Raw genomic sequence first — 25,211 nt, 5'->3', positions numbered from 1 at the left:
TCCCTTTGTCTTTCTTTAACAGTGGGTTGACTTCCTGTAGTTGTAGCTTGTGATCTGGTTACCATCTGTGAGCTGAGAGTTTCATCATGGTCAACATCAGAATTCTTCCTCTACACATGAAGTAATCAACACATAAACAGCAAGATTAATTAGTTTCAAGCAAACCATAACATTAATTATTATGCTTCAACCAAACCAAAACACTAAAGGTAAATTCAGTAGGTACTTAACGTCATTACCTTCAAACCACCTCTTGGCCTAGAAGGTGGTTTTTCATTATCACTTACATCTCTCGGGCAAGTCCTCTTATTATGTCATTATTTCTTACATATTTCACACTGAACCATATAACCCTTCATTTTCCTTAGCTCTCCAGGCGCATCCTCACCAGGTTCCCTATTCCTATTTTTTTTAGGTCTACCTGGTAATCTCTTCAATGGTGGAGGCTGCCACACTTCATTGGCATCACTAATAGCTTCCAAAGTTGCCAGATATGGAACTGAGTGAATCATCTCCCTATGTGACAATCGGTATTTTTCTATACTGTAAAATGGGTCACAGTATGCTTCAACATCACATCTTATGAACCTAATGGCTGCTACAGCATGCTTTCAAGGGATTCCAGTTCCATCCCATGCCTTGCAACAACATGTCTTGTTCAACAAGTGTACAACCACTCTGGACCTCCCATCTACGACCTCAAACTCTTCATTTTCTGATGGAATTGCATTACAAAACCTTGTTTCATCTACTATCAAATCCAACTTCTTCCTGATACATGGAGTTACCCTGCCTTCCATAGTTGCAACTTTTTTATATCTTTTGTCTGGCCTTTTCATCAACTTACATCTAAGTTCATCAACTAAAGTCAAGATAGGCTTACTCCTCAATTCTCCAATCCAATTGTTGAAAGACTCAGTCATGTTGTTCATTACATAATCACTCTTGGCTCTTTTATCGAATGCATGCCTACACCACATTGAGGATTGGTTGTTCTTCACCAACCAATCATAAGCTTCCTTATTGACCTCCTTAATTTTTTCCATTTCCTTGTTGTAGATGAACTCATTAGGTGCTTTGCATGTAATCCAGAATTGGGTCTTCAACAACAGTCCAGGGAATGATGCTTTAAAATTACTATACAGATGTCTGCAGTAGTTTCTGTGATGTGCTCCTGGGAATATGCCAGCTATAGCATCTGCAAGACCCTATAACAAGCATACAAATTTCCATTATTATGAAAAGAAATATTAAGTTAATATTCTAAATAATAACCAAACAAGTTAAAGAATCTCACCTTCTGTTTGTTAGACATAAAGGTAAGAACTATGTCCAAGTCATGCAACCTCAAAGTTGATTCCAAACAGTGTAAGAAAAATATCTAGCTATCCTTGTTCTCTACTTCAACAATATTGAAGGCCACTGGATATATTCCATTGTTCCCATCAACTGAGATTGTAGACAATAGCACACCTCCATACCTCCCCTTCACATGACATCCATCTAGACTTATAAAGGGTCTACATCCATCCAAAAACCCATTCTTGCAAGCTTGAAGACAAACAAATAATCTCTTGAATTGTGGATTCTTAGTAAAGTCATGTCTCTCGTATGGTACCAGGGTTACGTCTTCTTAGAAGATGACCATACTCATAGTAGGCAGTAGTTTCTCCTCTTGCTATAATACGAGCTCTATAGCACTACAAGCTATGTGCTTCAAACCATACTTTTGGTGCAACACTGAAATCATGGTTTTGACACTCATGTTTGGCTCTACTTTAAGTATAGGTCTCGGCTTCCTTGCTAACAATTTGTACGCAATACTCTTATTTTTTGTGGGTGGATTGGAGCATGTATGTGATGGACCTATTGACTTGATCTTGAAGTTTGCTTTATCCCTAGTGAGAGATGCATGTATTCTCTAATTGCAACCATCAACATCATACACAGTTGTAAATCTTGTCCTTTCATTTTTTGTCCTCAAGATCTCAAACCCTTCTTGTATAACCTAGTTTTGTAAATTTTCCCGGAAGTGGTCAACATCATAGAATATGTTCCCCTTTTCTAACTTCACTCTTGAATCTAAATCTATGTCTTGCTCTCTGTCATATGTGCCATGGTAATCATCAGAATTGTACCCTGACACATCTGAATCATTTGAAGTTTTCTCTGCATCGTCTGATTTACCATCACCATCTTCATTCTCAATATTGGTATCACCACCCTCATCACAATCAGAAAAGCTATCATCTAATTCAACATAATCATTGTCACTATCATCTTCACATTCATGATCACTATCATCCCCAGATGAATCATAAATAACATGAGGAGTCATCAACTCATCATTAATCTCAGTTCCCTTACTCTCAGCAGTAGCAGTAGTATTGCTTTTAGCCTTAGCAATATCTGAAGATGTACCACTTCCTCTAACAGTTACAAAACTCTTACTAACAGTTGATACATTCTCTTCAAAGTTAGACACTACCTCTATATTAGAAGCACTCAAATTCTCTATCCTTACTGCACCAGGACCACAAGTGGCTGCACTGCTAATAGCTTTACTCGTACCACCACCTCTTTTAACAGTATGGTTACTAGGCCTAGAACTCCATTCAGTCATACTTGGAGTGTCATTGAAATGGCCCCTTCCTCTAAGTTCCAATATGGGAATCACTGCACCATCATAGCCATTGATGGTGTAATCACCAACAGTGGCCTTACTTACAGTCAGACCATACGCATATACTTTCATAGTAGTCCCAATATCATGCACAGTGAACAATTTCAAGAAAGACTACTCATTAATCAAATCCATTTCATCAAGATTGGATAATATACACTTCAATCTAAAGTTGATTGTATGGCCTACAGGTGCATACTCTCTTATCACAGTGTTATATACATCAGAAACCATCTCAACCATATAATACATATTTAGGTCCACTACTACCTTTTCCTGTCTTTCATTGTATATGTAACGTATTTGAAACAAAGTCTCCATTGGTTAACCAACAAAAGCATGTATAGCACAGTTGAGAAACAATACCAACTAGCATCAAAAGAAGGTATCAAATGCATACATAACTAGTCTGTATATCACAACCAAACAATAATTTATAATGAAATCACACTTCAAATGAAATCTGTATCATTTACCCCATTTCATTAATTTGAGAATGAAATCTATATCAAATGTATACACAAGTAGCTTAAACGTCACAGATAAAATCTGTATGAATAGAAGTATGTATCATTTACCCCATTTCATAAATTTACCCAATTTCATCAATTTGAGAATGAGATCTGTATCAAATCCATACACAAGTAGCTTAAATATTACAACCAAACAATTTTCAGACCTAAGTAATCTCACATCAGAACCGAATAGAAGATCATGACATAAAGTCCCCAAAATCATGGTATAATATTAAGGAAGAAATGCAAGGCATGTGCTAGAGTACTCACAACTAACCAAAAATAGAGTGTGTACTAACACAGAGGATAGACAAAACCGTTGTTGTTGTTCGTAGGCTCAAACAATAGATGTAAGAGACATTATTTCTTCAAAATAGGGTATGCATTAGATATTTTTGACACTTTAGGGTGGTATATGCCATAAGTTTAAAAAACAAGGGTGGTACAAGATAATTTTCCTTTTATCTATTGTGGAACTCTTTTTTTTTTTTTTATTTAATCAATCAGATGAAAATTTATAATTTTTTTTTAACCTTGGTTTCAACTTTTAACAAGATTTTAATTTTTGTAATACCATTTTTTTTTGAGAAATTATTAATATAACAAGGGTCTGTTATTTATCCAAACACAACAAGACATTTATTACCCTCTTAAAATTATAGTAAAGGATGCAAATGGAAATAAATTTAAGGGGTAATTAAATAAAATCACACTGATTGTTCAAATTTAAATGAAAAGATAAAAAATAAAAAATAAAATAAACTCAATCAAAATTTCGTAATAAATGATTAAATGGTAATTGAACACAATCCATCTTCCCCAAAATCATCTATCCCGCCTCTCTCGTCTCTGGCAGTGTGGAAGATCCCGAAGGTAGCATCTCCTCTCTCTCTCTCTCTCTCTCTCTCTCCAAATTTTTTTATTTTTCCTATTTGCAGGTCTCGAAGTTCTAAACTACATTTGTTTTTAGGGCATGAGGCAACTCTCTTGTAGATACGTCTCTTTCCCATTCTCTCTCTCTCTCTCTCTCTCTCTCTCTCTCTCTCTCTTGCTTCCTGTCTTTGTATCTCTCCGTCGATTGTCTTCCTTCTCATTGAACAATTCAACTCAGCGACTCACTCAATCAATCTGTAATCCAAATTAAGAAAATACTAGTAAGATGTGGTAGTTGCCCGTCAAATAAATACTTTCAAAATGGCTAAGTAGGAACTGTTCTGCTGCTGTCATAACTCGTCCCTGCTACTGTATCATCACTCTTGTTCTCACCGAAGATTTCCTCGATTGACCTGCCTTTTGACTCCGGCACCAGCGTAAACATCATCCCAAAGAAGTTAACCACATCAAGCATGAAGAGGGCATTCCTAACTCCAATACCAGCTGGGTACCCAGGGTCCGCCAACGGCTTGTCCTTGTTTTGCGCAGCGTAAAGGAACCCAAAAGCCCTTGTCATGGCTCTTGCCTTCCTTGCCTCCGCCGATGTCACATGACACGTCGACCTCAACCTCGCCCAGAATATCTTCATCGGTACCATGAATGTGGTCGAATTTGGCCCGAAATTTGCGAAGAAGAAGGTGAAGGCGTACAATACCACGAACCCAAGATGGTTATGGTGATGCCAATGTTTGTATGGAATGGCCAATGCGAACATAAACACCGTCATCATGAAGAACCCCATCAATTGGATCCAAAACCTCCCTATGACGTTGATGAACGCCAATGTGAACCAATACCCAGGAACAATACAGCAAGGTGCTATCAGTGTCTGAGCCCTCGCGATCTTGAACACATCTACAACACTCATCGTCTTTGCACTAGGAATCCATCCAATATTTGAGAAAATGTCCTTCTGAAACAGATTTTGACTATAAAACGCAATATCCAATAAGATCATGTGCTGGTGGTTCCCAACAGGGGAAACCCAGGTCGACGAGCAAATTCCCAGGAGAAAAGACCAAATGAGTTGGAGGGATCTATCGCCATCCTCTCCACCTTCTCTTGTTCCGATTCCAATTCCCCATATATAGATGCGACAAGCAACAATAATCCACGAAAAAAAATGAAAAAACAGAGAAAGAGATTCAAGTTGGAGAGCTTTACTCTACAATTAGGACATCATAGAAGGTGATTAAGTTTCAGAGTAGAGAAGAAATAAAGTAAGGCACTGGAGAGTAGGGGCGTAATGGCTGCTCTCAGGAAGACGATGTTGTGGGTTGGCAACAAGCAGGAGAGAAAGAGAAAAGAAAAGAAAATGATGATGATGGGTCGGTTGTCTTCGCCTACCTTGCCGCGGAAATTTTGACCTGAAACAAGAGAGGTAAAGGTAGGGACAGGGGAGTACATTACGAAAGGACAAAAATGCCCTTTTAATTGTTAATTTACAATACAATCATCAATTTCTAATAAAAGAAATAAAAAGTCTAATTCACCCCCATTAATTACCTTTTAATGTCTTATTGCTCTTGTGTATTAGTCTTTTCACCATTTTGTTATTTTTCCAAACGTAATCCACTCTTGTTACATCAATAACATTTTTTTTTTTTTAATTTAATTTGATTAAGCAAAAATTGGATGGGTAATTTGGTAAATCTAAAATTTTAGCCTTTTTTAACGCCACACTAAAGGAGTTGCAAATCACGAGGATAGTCTATGGCTACTCTTTGCATAACTACCATACGATCAGTACCCGATCGATGTTCATGAATTTATTGGCTGATAAGGCTATTGATATTTTCTGTCTATGACCTACACAAATCATAAATCGAGATGTCTAATTGAAATCTTCAATTATGACCTACAATGGATGAGGTATCAACGGGACAAGGAAGCTGTAAACACTTTAAACTGATAAATCGCGGGGTACAGAACTGAAGCTCTAATTTCCATCTTAAAACACCATTAAAATTGCTTATTAGAGGGAAACCTGGGTCACATTAGTAGAAGCAGTAGCAGAGACGTATAAAATTGATTCTACTCATTGAACTGTTCACAGAGAATTTCTCAGACGAGCTTTCTCCGATTAATTTCTGCAAATCCGTCTCCTTCGTCTGTCAACGTTGGAGGTATGCTTCAATTTCTCTACAGATTTCATCTTCTTTGATCGCCCACCCCTTTCGTCCCATCATTCGATGTTTTATACCTTTCCTGTATCAATGATGATGATTCTGTTTTCTGGTAGGGAGAGCTATGTAGTTCACATTTATTTCATCTTTTTATGTACGCTGTGGTAGTTTTATGTTCGATTTTACTTTAGATTGCTGTTTATGAATGCACAAAAGAGGAAAAGAAAAAAAAAAACCCTAGCTTCGGTGGGTTTAAGACGTTGATTTGGATGTTTATGATTGGCGGTTTTCTGCTTTCTACATGTTCTATGGAAGTGATTCTTTGATCATCCAGCGCTTGACGCTTGAAAATGTTCTACATTCAGTTTTGGTTTTTCTATGCTGCTCCTGACTTTCATTGTTATTAGTGATATTAATATTTTTTTGCTCCGTTCGTTTGAACTTTCATTTCGAGCATTGTTTATGCTTTTAAGGTTTTTCGAAATCTACTTGGTCAATGTGTTGAAAGAGGCATCTTACCGTAACTAATCTAGATATGACTTGAAGATCTATAACGGAGTTTCCTGGCCTATTGGTCATCCAAAATTTAGAACCCACGATGGAGATACTGACATCAAGCATCATGCTTCCAATCCGAATTAGTCCATGCTCTTGTTTTTAGAAATTTTTTGAAATTTTTGTTTCAGATAATGAAGCTTGAAAAAGAAATCTTTTTAATTTTTTTGGTTGATTGAAATTTAGGAATGTTTTGGTACTTTTGGACTTCTTCGGATCCAGTCTGTGGAGATTTTTTATTCCTATGAAAAATGACATCAATGTTCAATATAGTTTCAATGACCAATTGCACACATTAAAAATGCATAAAATGAAGGGACATTGATGAACCTTTTTGCACACAATATATCGAGTAATAAAGTTTTCAAATTTTCCTTAAATACATGTTAACGCTTTTAGCTTGTTCTACACATGGTTTGAGGACTTGGTTCTGGGAATGGTTTTGACCAGGCTCAAAACCGAGATTTGATGAGACATCAGCCGAAACCGTGTGTTTTTTTACAACAAGTCTCGGGGTTGGGTTGCGAAGGCCATATTGCCAAATTAGGTCATGAAACTTGTCATCCAGCCTATTTTAGGCATTCTAAACACAACAGGAACATTAATTTGAAACAATCAAACTCAAATTGGAACTTTGACTTCATACCATACGGTAGCCTATGCTATATGATCTCTACCCTAGGCTATTCCACACAATTTTAAGTGTTACTAGAACATAAATGATATAATTCGAGAAAAACAACTTCAATAAGCATTAGGAATTAAAAGACATCAAATTAAAAACCATTTAATAAATTAGGCATCATAGATAATTGTTAGTAATTGTTGAGAGTAAACAACAGTAGTACTGTAGTCTTCAAGTGGATTACTCACCTTATGCATGTCATAGTGCCCTAGACTCTTAGTATTGAATCAAGTATTCATCATGTTGTATTTTGTTGAAAAAAAAAATAATTTGTTCTTGAGAAAACTTTATTACCTTCAAGTGTTCTTGGGCAGAAGAGCAACTCCAAATTTTGATGTTGAGCTGTGAATACACTTGCTCCAAGCTCCCTAGGATGTGATTTGGCAAAAAAATTGCACCAAAAAAAAAAAAGCTGAGACTTGCGAGTTCACCATTACTGGCTCGAAATTTTGACACAATCTCATCGAAATGACTATATATATCATATGGATTAAGTCGTTTCGATCGAGATACCATGAAACGAGTAACTAGGCCGAGATATCGAAATCTCGTACTAAATTTTGTATTATTTGTGTATCATCTGACGAATTGTCTCAAGATCTCCCAAAACTAAGAAAATACTGAGATCTTGGCGAGTTCTCGAACCATGGTTCTACATAATTGAGAACTGAGATGCTTTTTAGGTTCCTTTGGCTTGCTGGTCCTGATTGAAGTTGAGTGACTCACATTGATTGCTGTCATAAGCTTTTAACCATATAGGGGGCTCATTGATATGATTGTCCTGACCAGTGTTTAAGCAAGGATTTAAAAAAGGAAAAAGAAAATCCATAAGAGTTTGCATGTGTGTTTTTTTTTTCATATTGGAATTGGATATGCTAGAATCCAAAAGATTTCAGTTATATTGTGCCTGATAGATACCAGTAACTTGGAAACGCTGGATATGATTGATCATAACCCTGACTTCTGGAACTCTGCATTTCAAAGACAATGATAATAGTAATAGTGGTGATAGTCTAGGATATTCTATGCTCTTTTTTTCATAGCCTATAGACGATCATTGGTACTACAAAAATGAGTGAAATAAAGATTTAACTGGGTTGAAGATCAACCTTTTCTATTGTTTCATATTTGGGCTGCTTTAAAAGAACAAAGATTGGTGTAGAATGTGAAAAAAGAGAACTCTATTATGGATATAACTGTATGTTTTATTTTTTTTCCTTTGACAAATAATATCTGATGTTTCTTTAGATATTCTATAATAGCCCTAATTAACTTTGGAATTTTTTTTTAATTTTTTTTTTTTTTAGATTTAGAAATTTAAATTGTAGAAATTAGCTCCTGTTGTTTTTATATTTGTTTTCATTCATTGTGGCTGAATAAAAATCGATAAATAATTAATAATTGCTGCCAATAGATTTTCCATAGTTACTGCCAATGTTGGAGAGTAGTGGTTTTATTCGACTATTTTATGCTTTATATGTGTATTCATGTGTTTTCTAAACTCTCCAGTATATCTATGATGCATCTCTTAAGACTTGCTTACAATATTCCCCTGAATGCTGATATCTTTAGGGCTAGTTTTGAGTAGATAAATTGCTGGATTTAGCCATTGATGTGTTTTATGTTCATCCAGTAATTTGATCACCAAGGATCATCATTCGGGGATGAAAAATTGAAGTTTTAGGAGTTAGTGTTTATTCCATTCTTAAACTGAAGAATTTTATGTTCTTTCTGTGAGGTTTGAATTTAGTACTATTAAACCTTGCTTATGAATTGAAATAGTATCTCTTGTTAAGTGCAAGAGAATTAATTGCCCACTTAAGATTATAGAAATTTACGGAAGTTGGTGCCTTCCAAAGTTTGCTTAGCTGTTTGCAAGGATTGCTATGGAAGAACTTTGAGGACATGTCTTTTTCCCCACCCAAGAGAAAAAGAAAATAATAAACATTTTTGTTACTTCTTTGGACTGGTATGGAACTTGTGCGTTCTACTAAATGTATTAAAGATATCCATACTGCAGGGGTGGGGAAAATTGTATGAAAACTGTTCACTGCACCTTTTCCTTACTGTCGTTTTTGTATATAGCTGCAACTATACTGGCGGGGAAACTCTCGTTGGTTGTATTTGTTACATCTACCTTGCAATATATACTTCTGGTGTTTTTTGGTAAAGTAATACTTCTGGTGTTGCTGATACTAATGAAGAAGAAAAAGAGAACCTAGGCTGTGTATTGAGTATCCACTGGGAAAAGGATGAAGGAGCAGGATTGCAGTTGACTGGTTGATCAATAACAATTAACAATGAAAAAATAATGCCAATCTAAAAGGATTTTAATCCCCGAAAGACACTGCAAAGGGATATAATATTCAAATCCAAACAGTTCATTCCTAAGAATACTACTCTAAATCTTAACAGACCCCATGAAGTTACAGAGAGAAACAGATGATCTGGTTCTCTGAACAGAGCCTAAACCACTACGATCTCAGTCGTTCCAATATTCAGTCTTCAGTAATACAGAGAGGGAAACCAGGCTTCTATCTGATAAAAATTCTTATTCCTTGTAAAAGTTGTTCTTGCAAATAAAGTGTAAAACTAGGCCTTGATTTAACTTCAGCTGAAGGCACTTCTAATTTAGGCACAGTCCAGAGTTGGGGAGTCAAAATGGAGATGGGGAGACTGCATTATGTTTAATTTTGTTTTAATGTGTTGTTTTTCAATAGGAAAGAAACAATCCATTTCCTTTTGGTGGTGAGATGCCATATTACATTGATGACCAGATATGAAGTTTCTAGAGGGGTGGGTCTGTTTGGTCACTGTTTTATTCCCATGGAAACTTTTTGTAATTTGCTATTTACTTTCTGTTGTTTTGATTCTGAACAAATCTTGTTGCTATTCATTAAAAAAATGGTGTGCAGTCTTTCTGCAGTCATTTCACATGACCTGATTTGTTCAAACTGATTTGCTTCTTTCCTATTGTGGGCACAGGCTTCATTAATATGTGATTTGAGATACCCACATGTCCTGGCCTAGTGTTCTGATCTAGCTCTCCTGCTTCTTGCCACTTGGCAATAAAGCCGATGGCATTACAGCATTTGCACAAAAGTATTAGAAAATCTTGTTTTTCATCAGGACACAGTCCCTCTGTTGAGCATGCGGAACACTTGAGGGCTAAACAAGATTATTGTGATTATTAGAAAATCTTGTTGTTCATCAGGACACTTGAGCATGCCTCCTTTATTTGTGATAATTCTTTAGGTCCGTTTGAGGTGATGGGCTCTATTTAGTCCCCCTTTGTAATTACTGTTTGCTTACTAGATTATTTGGTTGTCCAGAAGAGGATGGAAAAGAAAACATATTTTCAGAAAGAAGAAAACACGAAGAAAATAATGTTCTGTGCTTTGCTATTTTGCTAATTCGTTCACTAAAATACTAGATGAGAAATACTTGTGCTAAAAGAATTTGTTGTCATAAAATGGTTAGAAATTCAGGTGGAGAATGAGGGGTGGCTTCTTCCTTGTTACTTATGGCTCATGGAAACATTTCCCTGGGATGCCTCTTCCCTTTTTACCACCGCTCATAGAATTTACATTTCCCCAAGGAAGTAGGTCAGATATGGTGGAATCAGCAGAAAAAAGGAACTAAAGAAAGGAAGAAAGAAAAAATTTGTGGGTGCACTTTATCTGTTATAAAAAACCAATTTGACGTGAATTTTAGTTTTGTTTTTAATGAGAAAACTAACATCTTTCTAGTGTTCCCCATTATAAAACTGTGCATTTTGGCTGGCTAAACACAGCCTTAACTGTTTACCTCTTCCCCAGAGAAGATCTGATTTGGAAGATCAGTTGCATTTTCTACTTTTGTGGAACCTAGAAACTGATTTGTGCAGTTACTGCAAAAGGTAGATGCAACATGGATGATGGTGGCCAACGCGAAAATGGAAGACACAAACCTGATCACTATAAAGCAGTTCACTCACAGGTATCAATCTCCATTATGTTTTTGCTGAGAAGGCATCAAGTCCTAGTTACTGGTGTTTATCTCAGACCTATGTTTTAAGAAATGAATAAAATCATTGCTCTTCGCCTTTCTCTAGTTCTGCTTATGATCCCACTTTTATGTTTCTATTGCAGTGGATGAATCCACAACATCAGATGAAGGAACAGCAGCATGCCTTGACAGTGAAACAAATTATGGCCATCATGGCCGAGAGGGATGCTATGATCCAAGAACGAAATTTGCTCATTGCTGAAAAAAAGGCAGCTGTGGCTGAACGAGAGATGGCCATCTTGCAGAGAGATGCAGCCATTGCCGAGCGGAACAGTGCCATAATGGAAAGGGATAATGCCTTGGCAGCTCTTCAATATCGGGAAAATGCCATGAATGGCGGTGGTCCACCACGTGGGACAAAGCACATGAACCATCACCATCATAATGAACTTCACTTGGCAGAATCTCCTTACCATGGAAGGGAGATGCACATAACTGAGGCCATACCTATATCAGCAGCAGCTGCTTCTGAAGCTGTCAAGCCTCAGGGTGCTAAGCGAATGAGGAAGGAAACCAAGACTACATCATTGAAGACGTCAAATTCATTGAGAAAGGGTTGTAAAAGGGGTGAGGACTTGAACAAGGTAACTATTGCCAAGACACATGAATGGAGGAATAGCCATGATAATACCGGTGGGGATGGTGGTGAGGATCGGGTTAGGCAGATAGCATTTTCAAAGCCTGATTGGAAAGGTCATGACCTGGGACTGAACCAGGTCCCTTTTGATGACTCAAACATGCCAGTGCCAGTTTGCTCGTGCACTGGAACTCTTCAGCAGTGCTACAAATGGGGGAATGGGGGTTGGCAGTCTGCCTGCTGCACCACTAACTTGTCAGTGTATCCACTTCCTGCAATACCTAACAAGCGCCATGCTCGCAAAGGTGGACGTAAGATGAGTGGAAGTGCCTATACTAAATTGCTTACCCGCTTGGCTGCAGAGGGTCATGACCTGTCAACACCCGTGGATCTCAAGGACCACTGGGCCAAGCATGGGACGAATCGCTATATTACCATCAAGTAGCTGGTAAGGATGGCGGGAGATGTGTAGGCAATTCTTTCGGGTTAATCTTTTCTGCTTGTCACTCAAAGAACGGGCTTTAATGTTCACCCAAAAAAAAAAAAGGGGGAGGGGGGGGGGGGGGGGGGAAGAATGGGGTCTTTAATGAATATAAAGATGTCCAAGGATGGACAAATCAGAGGTGGGAACTGAGCCATCTGAAGGGCCGTCCAAGCTTGGAAGAGATTACATCTCATTGAGCCCCAATTCTGGAGGGGAAAGTAAAAGTAAGAAGGAACAGGGGGGGGGGGGGGTGTACCCCATTTACATTTTTCGTACTTAGGAAACGTTGCATATACTTTTTTAGGAAAAAGGTCTAATGGACAAATATCGACAAAAGGAATTTATAGATGCTTGCTACAAGGCTGCCTTGGGAGTGGTAGCAAATTTTGACTGTTGGATATGTAGGGAATAGTTTGGATTGGCCAATGGCCATGTGTCAAATTGGAAACTTAATTTCAATCATATATACCCTCTTATGTGTTGATATGCATTTTCTCTGTGTTTGAACTTTGAAGCATTACTGTGCACTTTTCATTTACTCTTGGATGTTTCATGTGCTTTAATTTAGCCCCTTGGCCAACTCTGTTCTTGATGAAACTTTATATCAAATGGTAAAATTAAGGTATGTAGGAAATTTTGACCCAACCTCTTCAAAATTGGGTGAGTCGATTTCAAACAAAAATTACAAATTTGGAGCCTAGAGTATTGGATGATCTACTTGACCGCAGAGAAAACCCAAATTGTTCTTTAGAGTTGCAAGATGGAATTTCTGTGCACCATTATTTGAATCATCAGTATTAGAATGTTTTCCTTCACTGGATGGTTCACCAACTATCTTAGGATTCATAAACATTTATAGGATTTTCATAATTTTCCCACTCTCGTGATTAGCACATTCATATCTGAAGTTATGCAGCATGTACCGTAAGGATGTCAATTTGTAATTGAAACCGTTTATCGAAATCGAATCGATTCGTTTACACTGAAACCGCAAAATCGTTTAGTAAATGGTGCGGTTATGGTTTCAAGTTTCAGGCCGATTAGCTAAACGGGTCGGGTCGGGTCGGGTCGGTTTAAATCATGAAACCCATTGGTTTCAAGTTGAATTGAAACCGTTTAAACAGATCTGATTAATCCATATAACAATTAAATAAAGAAGGGACAGTAATCCATATAACAATTAACAATTAAATTAAGTGTCCATTTACTTTGGTATGATTTATTGCAATTCAATTCAAGTTTAGGCTTTAGATCATGAACTTGTAATCCATATATGTTACTATGTTATTATGTTATCATAGATGGGGTGTTTTGGCTGAACCACTTGTCATTTTAATATTTTATGTTGTAGAAGGCTGGATTTGGATGTTGTATGATATTAGTTCTAAATGTTTGAGAATGGCAAAGAAATAGCACCAGATTATCAAATTAAGACATACCATCGTTAATATAGAATCTCTTATTTGTGGTTGCCAATTATTTTTTGATAAGCTTATGATCTTCAGTTTAGAGATAGTTGCAAGTTATAACAAATCGATTGTGAACCGTTTTACAAACCGTATGGAATAATCCAAAATCGAAACCGTTTAAAACCATGAAATCGACACCGTTTAGAAACCGTGGAAACCGAAACCGTTTACTAAACGGTCACGGTTTCAGAAAATGGAACCGTTTAGTAAATGGTGCGGTTATGGTTTTAATCAAATAAATGTGAACCAAACTGATCCGCACCATTTAAACCAAAATCAAACCGATTAACACCCTTAATGTATTGTACTACCCTGGCCTTAGGAAACTTGGTCCTTTCATATTTCATACAAAAAATCATGGGACAAAGTTCTTTAAGCCATTGAGGCATGGTACGCTAGCATTTTTGTTTCTCTCTGTCTCCTCTAAATGACTTGTTGCTATCGTATGTAAATATTATTTTGTGACCATACACTTGTGTGCTCCCCTTTGCTCTTTGTTGAGAGAACTCTTTCCCAGAATCTGAAATGCAGATTGGATAAACATTCCAGATAAACAAATTTGGAAGGAATCATCATAAAATATCTGAGTGTAAACTGTAAAGAAAAAGCAAAATGTGCAGCGGCTGTGGCCACCCAAGCGATAGTAGGGTCCCAAAAAATTTTGTGTCTATCGCTCTTCTTAAAAATAAAAGGGAAATTTACCACGCCACCCCCTAGAGAATGCCACAATAATAAAACAACCCTTTTATTTCATCAAATTATTCTCAGACCCCTACCGTCAGTCAATGTTAAGGAATATACCACATATGTTGATGTCAGCAAGTATATTTTATTTTAAATATCAAAATACCTTTACTAAATATAAAGTACCTAAAATACCCATGTAAGTTACTATGTTTTTCTCTCAACTCAAGACCTAATTTAACTTTCTCCCAAATCTATCACCAGCGATTGTTCAGAGCACCGGAGATTACGGCGACAGCAGCATCGATGGACGACGACAGCGGTGACCAGTTGGAACTTGCGGGGATGGTGGTGGTCGTGGTGTTTCTGGTTCGAGGGTCCTTATAGAACACGACGGATTAGGTCAGAGTCTTCATTGTCAATCTCGGCTTCTTTGTCTTCTTCATGGATTGGTTCTACTGGTTTTGGTTTGGACATGTGGATGAAGATTTTGGGAATGGTAGCAACACCTTGCAGAGGGATATAATTGGGTCATGGAGGCGGTGGACAGATGGTTTCGATTGGGGGTTGGACTATGCGTTGCAAAGGGTGATGATCAAGGACCTCTCCCTGGCCATAGTCGCAGAGGGCGGTACCGGTGTTATTGAGAGAGACAATGTAGCCGCCCACTGAAAAAGCTTGTGTTGAGTAGAGAGAAATTGATCTAAAAAAAAAAAAAAAAAGGTAGAGAGAAATTGTAACTTTGTACTCACCGACTCTTAGACTCTATATAAAACATGTTAATCTTCCAACAGAAATCCATTATCCATCGGAGATGGTTCGCTGCAAAACTTGTCAGAATATCGCATAGTTTCCTCTAAATATCCCGATTTGATCCGCGTCAGGGTTTATCTGTGTTTATATAAAATCCGATCTTCGATTATTGATAGTCCGATCACCGATGGGCTGATTTTAGGCAGATTTTGATTTTCTCCAGTTATTCTTAGGGAGGATCGGGAGTTTCTTTACATCTTCTAGATCTTCGACTATAGGTGTTGTATTGGTTTGTGGAGTCGTGCAGTAGGCTTTAAGGTGTTGGTTTGGAAGAGCATTGACCATATCTTCGGTGCTAGGGGAGTTCCCCTTGGGCGTGGGATGATGATTCCTTCGGCTACTTCGTTTCATGGTGGTTCTTGCTCTCACCGTTTCAAACACCTTGTGAAGTGGAATTGGCGACGATCGTGCAGTTCTCAGAGAAAGGTGGATGTGTACGCTGTGCACAGGGATGGAGAAGGGAAGAAGGATTTTGGTCAAATGGGTAAAATTATCATTTTAAAGCCTCATCTAATAGTGACTGACGGTAAAGAGTGAGAATAATTTGATAAAACAGAGGGATGGATCTTATCATTGTGACATTCTTCAGCGGGTGGCACGGTAAATTTTTCAAAATAAAAAGAAGCACAAATCCAAGCATAGTTCAAGTAATAAGCAATGCTAATATCGATACCTAGACTATCCTGCACTAGGGATTGGTATCGATCCCTAGGATTGGATAATGATATGGATTAAAATAATAATAATAATAATAATAAATGTGCATGCCAATCCAAAACGATACTGGTCGATGCTTGCTGATATGGGTCAACTATTCGGGCAGAAACCAATTCTTAGAACCATGATACTGGGCCGAGCCGGGTCCGATCCCAAAGGGTGCATTTTTTTCCCAAACGTTGTGGCATGAAGAAAACAGAAGCAACAAAGATTTGTGAAGCCGTCATCATCCACATCAATTTATGGGAAAATTACTTGATTACCCACTTACGGGTTTTCCTTTAGAAAATTACCCCTCAAAAGTTTTAGTTAACAAAAATACCCAAAATTATGTTTTTCTTTATAAAATTACCCACTTAAAGTTTAAGTTAATAAAAATACCCAAAATTGAGTTTGGGTTTACAAAACTACCCACTCAAAGTTTTAGTAATAAAAAAAAAACATTATTATATGTGGAAGATGAAGACTCACTATTTTGGATAATTTTATAAATCCAAACCTGATTTTAGGTATTTTTATTAACTGAAATTTTGGGTGAGTAATTTTATAAAATCAAATCCAATTTTAGGTATTTTTGTTAATTAAAACTTTTTGTGAATAATTTTGTAAAGAAAATCCAAAAGTGGATAATTATTTAATTTTTCCTCCATTTATTTAGATAGAATGACGTATTTGTACAGTTTCCATAACATTGTCGGTGGTGGTGGACGTGGAAGGAGGAAATTATCTGATAATGAAGGCATTGCTTGAGCCACCAAAAACAACTCAGCAAACTTTTCCACCGAAGAAGACCGTAGGTAGCAAATTCCTCCTTTCCCCGGATCAAAATCCTCTGTTTTTCTCATCCCTGTTTTTCCTTGTTTTGCTACCTTCATAACGCGACACGTGGACAACAAGAAGACCAACGGTCAAGATTGGGTGAGGATTATTACATCCGGTGCGTTGGTCTTAAAGTTGTCCATGTGTCGCGTTTTACAGGTAGCAAAACAAGGAAAAACAGCGATGAGAAAAACAGAGGATTATTTTCCCCTTTCCCCTCTGTAGTACTAAATCACGTGGAGAGAGAAAATCTGAGACCTAACCAGCCTGCCATGGAGTTAAAGAGTCTTCAAGACTTGCAGGACCTGCAAGTTTTAGTACACGGTATCGAACCGGGTATCAGCATGGATCAGCCGGTGTACCGGATAATTTTGAAAAATTTTACCTTATCAGTATCATATGGCCGATAAGAGATTTGGTATGTATCGGTATCGGATACCTAAACACCACTTGTATGTATTCTTACAAGTGATGGGACGAGAATTTTAATGATGGTTTGAGTGATGTAGACTTATAGACTATAGGGGCTGCATTGCCTCGTCCAAAGGTCATTCATGGAACCCCGCTCAAGGAGATGGGGCAAATTTCTCGGTTGAAAGGAAGGAGGGAGTGAGAGGAAATCCAAGGGACAAATCAGTTCGCCTCGTTGAACTCTTCACAAAGAAATTTTGGGTTTTTTTTTTTTTTCATTCCTATTTGCAAATTCGTTTCCTTCGTTTCTCAACCTGGACAAAGCAGATCATAAAGTAGTTCACTTACAGGTATCAATCTCCATTATGGTTCACCTTTTATTCTACTTATTCTGCTCATGATCCCACTTTATTTTATGTTTCTACCTACCCTCATAACCACTCGAGTTGGTTGGTTGTAAGTTCAAATTTTATGAATATTCGAAAGAACCAAATTAAACTTCTAAGTTTCAATCGAAATAGTTGAAGAATACAAGGAGATTGCCCACTAATGCTGATGCAAATCTAACACATTAGAGGGTAACTGTAGTTGGTGAACTATGGTGTGCAAAAAGCCCATACTCATCAGAAGGTTTAGAGTTTGAGTCTCTCGACTATTACTTACATCCCCTCTTTACCTCTCAGATAATATATATAATTGAAACTAAGGGCCCGTTTGATAATGTTTCAAGAAATGCATTTGTATCAAGAAAAGACAAAAACAAAACAAAAAGCGTTTGATAAACTCGTTTCGTTTATCCTGTTTTCGTAAATATAAATCAAAATTTGTGGTGACTTATGTTCCTAGAAACGGACATGACGAAAAAAAATCGTGAAATCCCACAAACACTTCGTCGTATGAGAGTAATGTCCCGCAAACCCTTCGTCGTCAATGGATTGATGCAAGACACCAACAACCTCTTCTTCTCGGTTGGGTTTTGGAGGCAGATGCTGAGGGTTAGACCGAGCCTGACCATTAGTACTGGGTGCTGCGGCATTCCTTGCAGTTCCCTCCATCTCCATCCTCTTCTCAACTGATTGATCTCTATCAGACGACACTGGCATTTTCTCACTCTCATGCTCACCATTCGCAGTTGGAGGTGCCCGAGCTCGATCGGATTCAAGATCCACTTGTGGCTCCGCCTCCTTAGGTTTTGGAACTGGAATAATCTGACCAGAATCACTCGCATTCGTCTCACCAGAGAACCTAACTCTAAATCTAGTCCTCTTGGCCCACGACGACGGCATTGCAGTGGCCTTGGGTGTCAGAGGCCTTGGTCCCGGCCTCGATCGTCTTGTTGGGTCTGAGCTCGCCATTTAAACCCCCACTAGCTAAAGCTATTTCATTGGATAACAAATGCATAAAATTCTTGTAGATCTATTCTCTATCAACTAGTATTTAGGGTTCTCGAGAGATGTTTTCAAACCAATATATTGAGCTTTTTAGCTTAGCTACTTAGGGTTTCGAGAAAGGAAGGGAGGTGAATTTCTAGGCAAGCTGCTACTTTCAATGCCCAGAGAGAGAGAGAGAGAGAATGATGTGCACGTTGAAACAGAGAAACGCCAAATCAATTATCAAACACCTTCTTTTCCGTTTCTGGAAGCAATTTCAGTTTCTACCGTTTCTTGAAATAGAAAGACGTTATTAAACAGGCCCTAAGTTCTCCAATGACACATGGCCATTATCATCCAAGTTAGGGGTGTCAATCGGTCGGTCTAGCTCGGTTTTGGTCCGGGTTGAGTCGGTTTCGGTGTGGGAAAGTTGAAACCAAAACCGAACCAATAAGGAAATTCCGGTTTCGGTTTGGTTTGGTTTCGATTTGTCTTCGGTTTCTTAAATCGATTTGTAACCAGGTTGGTTTTGGTTTTTGGTCCAGTTTGGATTCGACTTTCCATACAAATGTTTACAAAACTATGCAAATTTTGATTTTTTTTAATGAATTTTGGAGTGTTTCGGTTTCTTACCGGTTTGGTTTCAGTTTCGGTCCAGGTTTTGAGGCGGTTTCGGTTTGGTTTTGGGTTCATCCGGTTTCCGATGCGGTTCGGTTTGGTTTTGGGGTTGCAATACTCCAAACCGAACCGACCCAATAAGGCTTCAGTTCGGTTCGGTCTGTGTTGTTATCGGTTCGATCAGGCCGGTTTTACCGGTTCGATTTAAGAATTGACACCCCTAATCCAAACTATTTCCTACATACCTGATAGCCAAAAATTTCCAAATTCCCTACATATCAAACAGTCAAAATTTGCCAACGTCTCACATTGTAGCCTTGGCAGCAACCATCCCATAGATTAGGAATTACCAACAGCATCCCCCATCCCCATTAGCCCAAGTGGGTTGTAGCTCAATTGGCAAAGACCAAAAACCAAAAACCAAAAACCTTACAATTAAAGAGGTGATAGAAGAAACATTCTTTCTCCCACTGCAGCTCCTCGATCTCCTGAAAGAGAGCATACTCAGTGAGGGCTACCTTCCTTCTTCGGCGTGACAGAAGTGCTCTTTGCCTTCTTCAGCCTCCTTTCCTTCTTCTCCCCGGTCTCAGCAGGGCTATCAGACTCCTTCCTCTTCTTCATCAAAACGTAATCTTTGGTTGAGATCATATCCTCTGGATATCATTAAATCGCTAGAGCTCACCAGGAGGAAGATGATGTTGAAGATCTGTCATGGCTTTGTCCCTTTCCATTATGGCTCTGTTCCGCTCTTCAATAGCTGCATCTTTATTTAAGATAGCAACGTTTCGTTCAGCAACAGCTGGCTTTTTTTCAGCAATGGCCAAATTCAGTTCTTTGGATGCATTCTCGCGTTTAGCCACAGCTGCATCTTTTTCATCAATGGCTGCTTCTTCCCTAAAGAAAGCATGTAAATATTGAATCTGAGCTTGTGTCTCTTGTGCTTTGGCGTAATCCCGTTCTTCGATTGCATTCTCTCGTTCAGTCACAGCTGCATTTTTTTCAGCACTGGCTGCTTCTTTGTTTAAGATAGCATCGTATTGTTCAGCTACAGCTTCCTCCTTTTCAGCAATGGCCAAATTTCGTTCTTTGATTGCATTCTCTCGTTCAGTCACAGCTGCATTTTTTTCAGCAATGGCCAAATTTCGTTCTTTGATTGCATTCTCTCGTTCAGTCACAGCTGCATTTTTTTCAGCAATGGCCAAATTCCGTTCTTGGATTGCAGAATCCCTTTCAGCCATGATGGTCATAATTTGTTCCACCATTGACTCTTCTTCTTTCATCTGATTTTGGGGGATTCACCGACTACTGCAATAGTTTAGTTTTTTATTTTCGCAATAGCTTAGATTTTTTTTTTTTTAAATGAAGAAAGGGTGCTTCATGAATCATAGTCCCTACAAGCCCTATACCGCAAGTAGCGACTGATTCACCCGATGAAAATTCTCTGTTTTTCTCATTCCTATTTTTCCTTGTTTTGCTACCTGCAGAACACGACACGTGGATAACTTTAAGATTAACGATCAAGGTTAGGTGATGATTATTACATCCGGTGCGTTGGTCTTAAAGTTGTCCACGTGTCGTGTTCTGCTGATAGCAAAACAAGGAAAAATAGAGAATGAGAAAAACAGAGAATTTTTTTCCGCCTCACCCACTGCCTCAGGCTAAGACAAGTATGATGATGAAGAGGATTACATTATGTTTAATTTCATCATTTTTTTTTTCAAACAAAAGAGGGCATTTGACAAACCATAACCCATTTATAATAATCTTGCGATTTTTCCCCTTTTTTACCATAGTAAAAATCAAGTTTTTTTTCTGACTCAGCTTGCCCTCTTTATAAAATGGTGAGTTGGATGGACGTTTTTTCAGTAATTTTTTAAATCCCTTCTTATCCAATATGCCTGGAGGACTTTTTTTTTTTTTTTTTTTTTTTTTAAATCTGAATATTATTTGGATCTAAGGTAACCGTTAGAATTATATTAAGGATAAATCTTATAATAAAAAACAAAGGGGACATTCTCCTTTACCGCAACTCAAGAGAGACAATTCAGTCTCTCACTCTCAAAACCAATAAGAAAACACCAATAAAAAAAAATTTATGTTCTAAATTTTCATAAATCAGTATTGTCCTCTCGAATGATAATAACTATAAGATACTTCGGTCTTATCCAAAAAACAAAAAATAAAATATAGAAAACAAAAACTTCAAAGATCACTATGAAAATTTGAATTTATTGTCGGCTTGCTCTTCTTCTATAACCTTCAATCACACTAGTGTTTCCATTGCAATTATGTATATCTTCCTCTATTTGGAATGAAGTCCTCAAACTCAAAATTTATCATGAAATGGTCAAGATTCATATTGTTTTGACACATATCATTCTTTGGATTCAAACAAATTTATCCCTTATTTTTTTCAAATCAAATTTTATTATGATTTTACCCTTCAACCATACATGTGATCGAAATTAAAAATATCAAGATAGGCATCAATCAAGCCCCAAACCATTCCAATCCGATATTTTTGAACCATAATTAGGAGGAAGTCTTTCGGTGACTTTATACCATTCCCCAATCTCCACACCCAGACATGGTTCCTGTTTCCCTTTTCCTTTTTTTTTTCTTTTTTTTAAAGGGTAAATAAGGTGTATTTGCACGCCACTGTGAGTTGAATGGTGATAGAAAATCGGTGATTGATGGACGTGATAGAAGGTACTGGGGACGGCGGTGGCAGGCTACTGATTCAGGACGTCAGCAGGGTAATCGTATTCGGATCCATAGTGTGACACCCCCTTCCCCCTGAAGTGATTGACAGGAAGCCGTAGCTTTAAGAACCTGGAAAAGGGACGAGGGAGTTCCCGTTGAGGAAAAAAATCCTCTGTTTTTCTCCATTGAAGGGAGAGCTGGAGATGAAGGTTAATTTCTCGGTGGAGAGAGTGAGAGGAAGGAAAAGCAAGGGACAAAATCAGTTGACGTAGTACCTTTTTTCGGCTCACAGAGCTCCTCCATTTCTCAACATAGACAACAGGTATCAATCTCCTTTCATGTTTCTGCTGAGAAGACATCAATTCCTAGTTTGTTCTTCCTCTTTTTCTACTTATTCTGTTCGTGATCCTACTTAATTTTATGTTTCTATTGCAGTGTACTCGATGAAGAATCCCCAAAATCAGATGAGGAAGAGGATGACTCGATAGTTAAACAAATTATGTCCATCATGGCCGACAGGGATTCTGCAATCTAAGAACCGAATTTGGCCGTTGCTGAAAAAGAGGCTGCCGTTGCTGAAACATACGTTGCTACCTAGAAGAAAGATGCAGCCATTGCTGAAAAAATTGCACTCACTGCCTCCCCTTAAAGGATTTTTGTACATTGACCATGGCCATATGTCAAATTGGAAAACCCTCTTTTTTATGTTGATATGCATCATGTTTATGTTCCAAGCAAAGTGTGCACTTTCCATGTATCCCTCTGACTGGGTGTGTATGTTCACAAAATTTCAATCTCATCCCATGGTAGAACCAAGGTACCAAGAATGAAACCCAAACCTTACAATTATGGAGCTTGCCAGTAGTGGGGATCCTGTCGACTGCAAAACAAAAAAAAGGATCCAAATGGTTTGTTAGACTTGCATGAGCGAGTTTCTCTCCACCCATGTTGAAGAGAGAATGATTCTCTCTGCATTCACTTACTTACTTTAGTACCATCAAATTGCATTAGTGAGGGATAGTTTCGACTTTCTCAATAAACATTGAGAGTATAATGATGACCTAAGAATTTAATCACATGGTAACATCACCATAGAGTGGGGCACCTCTATGCAATAGAAGCGGCAACTCAGATCCAATGCCCTGGAGCATCTCAAGACTGTAGAAACGCAACCTTAAAATGATACAAAAGATAATGGAAAAAAGAAAACAAACAATGCACACGGATTTTACGAGGTTCAGCAAGGTTGCCTACGTCTCCGGTGAGATGAGATACTGCTTCACTATCAATGGAGAATAGGGTTACAGCGTTCGTCCTCACACCTCTCAGTATTGCTTGCATTACAGAGAAAGAAACCCTCGCTACAAATATCTAGCGGGACCGCCGTCCTACCTGACTAGGTGTTGCACCAGTACTCCCTGGATTAAACTGCGACGGAATACAAGACATCATACACCAACAAAGACATGTGCCCATGTGTTGGTTCCGTGTTGGGGTGCTCCAAGGCATTGGTTCTGAGTTGCCAGCTATTTTGCACAGTAGAGTAGCCGGATCCTTGCCATAGGGAAGAGATTTATCTTCTCCACCAGTGAAGTGAAGGAAAACTTAACCCAAAGTTAAATCATTTTGTTTTTAGGTTAAAAGTCTTAATTTAACTAGTGAAGCAAAATCTCTTGGTGGGGTGGGACCAATTTTTTTTATTTTTATGCTTTGATCTATTGGGTTAGGATATGCTAGCACCTTTATGTCTCTCTCCTAATCACATGAAATTACCTAACTATCCTCCTATACATAGTACTGTATCTAGTATTTTTTTTGCACTTCATTGGTGTGAGCTCCCTCCCTATGCTGCTCTGCTTGGCATGCTTTACTAAGAGAGCCCTCTGCCAGAAATTAAGTAGTGATTCTGATTGTGTAGATAAACAAACCTTCCAGATCAACCTATTTGGAAGGAATCATCAAAAAATACCTCCATGGCCTGAAGGCCCTGAACTGTACAGAAAAGAGTAAGATGTGCGGCCCACGCGACATTGTACACAACACAAGTTTGTATGGGCTGCAGTTTGCGACTTCGGAACAAAAAAAATCTACGGCCCAGAATATATTCTGATATTATTCGACCTCTTTTGTTACTTTAAAAGCAGCTATGTTTGCCACGTGGTTGTTTAAAAAATATTATTTATTACTTTTATGAAAAAGGTTGGGTATATCATGGGTATTATAAATTATTCGACATTTTATCACTTAAAATGCAGCTAGTTCTTAATTTTCTTCAAAAAAATTATTTTATTCTTACATTAAATACCTATTGAAAATAAGACGAGGAATATCTAAAAGAAGGTTATAACTTTTCAGTGCTTTGGTGAAGATAAATTGTTCTCTATAATATGGTAGGGAGACTGTTAAGATGCCAAAAGTGCAATTTTCACTAATGAAACTGTGGGAAATTGAATCATAAATTGGAAGGAAATCAAATTATAAAATAGATGATTTTAATGAGGAGATAGAGGGTGTGCATAGGAGTTTGTACAGTAGCATTGTGGCAATATTTTGTCAAAATATATTTATATATTTATTAGTACTTTTAGATATATATATATATATATATAATATGCAAATGATGCATGTATAATACATAAGAAATATGTTTGTTTTAAATATTGAATGGTCGAAGGCACAAATTCACAACTAGTAAGAATTTAGGCCTCTTGTCATCGTGCCCTGTAATCGGTCCCACCTTCGCTTGGAGGGTTAGGTTGGGGGATTTCCTTTTAATTTCACAATAGTGGAATAATCTAAGGAAAACGGCAATTCTTTCCTCCCTTATCCTCTTGAAGAAGGTTGTCATATGACCTTAAAATAGAACATGTTGGGCGGATCTCTGTGGACAGGTAGACCGCGAGCTCCCCTGTTGTAAGATCAAACACCAAGAAACACGAATAATAAAAAGATAATAGATCCGTACGACACCAAGATTTAATGAGGTTCACACACCAAGGTGG

The 25,211-nt window shown here is 37.9% G+C and overlaps 1 protein-coding gene and 1 pseudogene across 5 annotated transcripts; one reads left to right on the top strand and one right to left on the bottom strand.

The window, feature by feature from the left end:
- Positions 1 to 4,396: 4,396 nt before the first annotated feature.
- On the bottom strand, positions 4,397 to 7,699 carry LOC122084960 (annotated as a pseudogene).
- On the top strand, positions 6,013 to 13,095 carry LOC122083092 (protein BASIC PENTACYSTEINE6-like). 5 transcript variants are annotated; one of them, XM_042650772.1, is made up of 3 exons: positions 6,013 to 6,257; positions 11,400 to 11,475; positions 11,628 to 13,095. In XM_042650772.1, the coding sequence occupies exons 2-3, from the start codon at positions 11,407 to 11,409 to the stop codon at positions 12,564 to 12,566; spliced, it is 1,008 nt and encodes a 335-aa protein (XP_042506706.1). In that variant the 5' UTR covers positions 6,013 to 6,257; positions 11,400 to 11,406; the 3' UTR covers positions 12,567 to 13,095. The 5 variants fall into 5 exon arrangements, with proteins under 5 accessions (XP_042506706.1, XP_042506705.1, XP_042506702.1 ...); XM_042650771.1 differs by having other exon boundaries at positions 11,384 to 11,475; XM_042650768.1 differs by having other exon boundaries at positions 6,014 to 6,257; positions 11,396 to 11,475.
- Positions 13,096 to 25,211: the final 12,116 nt, after the last annotated feature.

The sequence above is a fragment of the Macadamia integrifolia genome, chromosome 7 (assembly GCF_013358625.1).
Source record: "Macadamia integrifolia cultivar HAES 741 chromosome 7, SCU_Mint_v3, whole genome shotgun sequence".
Taxonomy (NCBI): Eukaryota; Viridiplantae; Streptophyta; class Magnoliopsida; order Proteales; family Proteaceae; genus Macadamia; species Macadamia integrifolia.
This window is presented reverse-complemented; position numbering and strand designations above follow the sequence as displayed.

What these genes read in the sequence shown, in the direction of transcription:
- LOC122083092 (XM_042650772.1), top strand. Translation starts at nt 11,407, where the DNA reads ATGGATGATGGTGGCCAACGCGAAAATGGAAGACACAAACCTGATCAC. An exon ending in ATAAAGCAGTTCACTCACAG is followed by an intron (nt 11,476 to 11,627) that starts GTATCAATCTCC and finishes TTTCTATTGCAG; the next exon opens with TGGATGAATCCACAACATCA.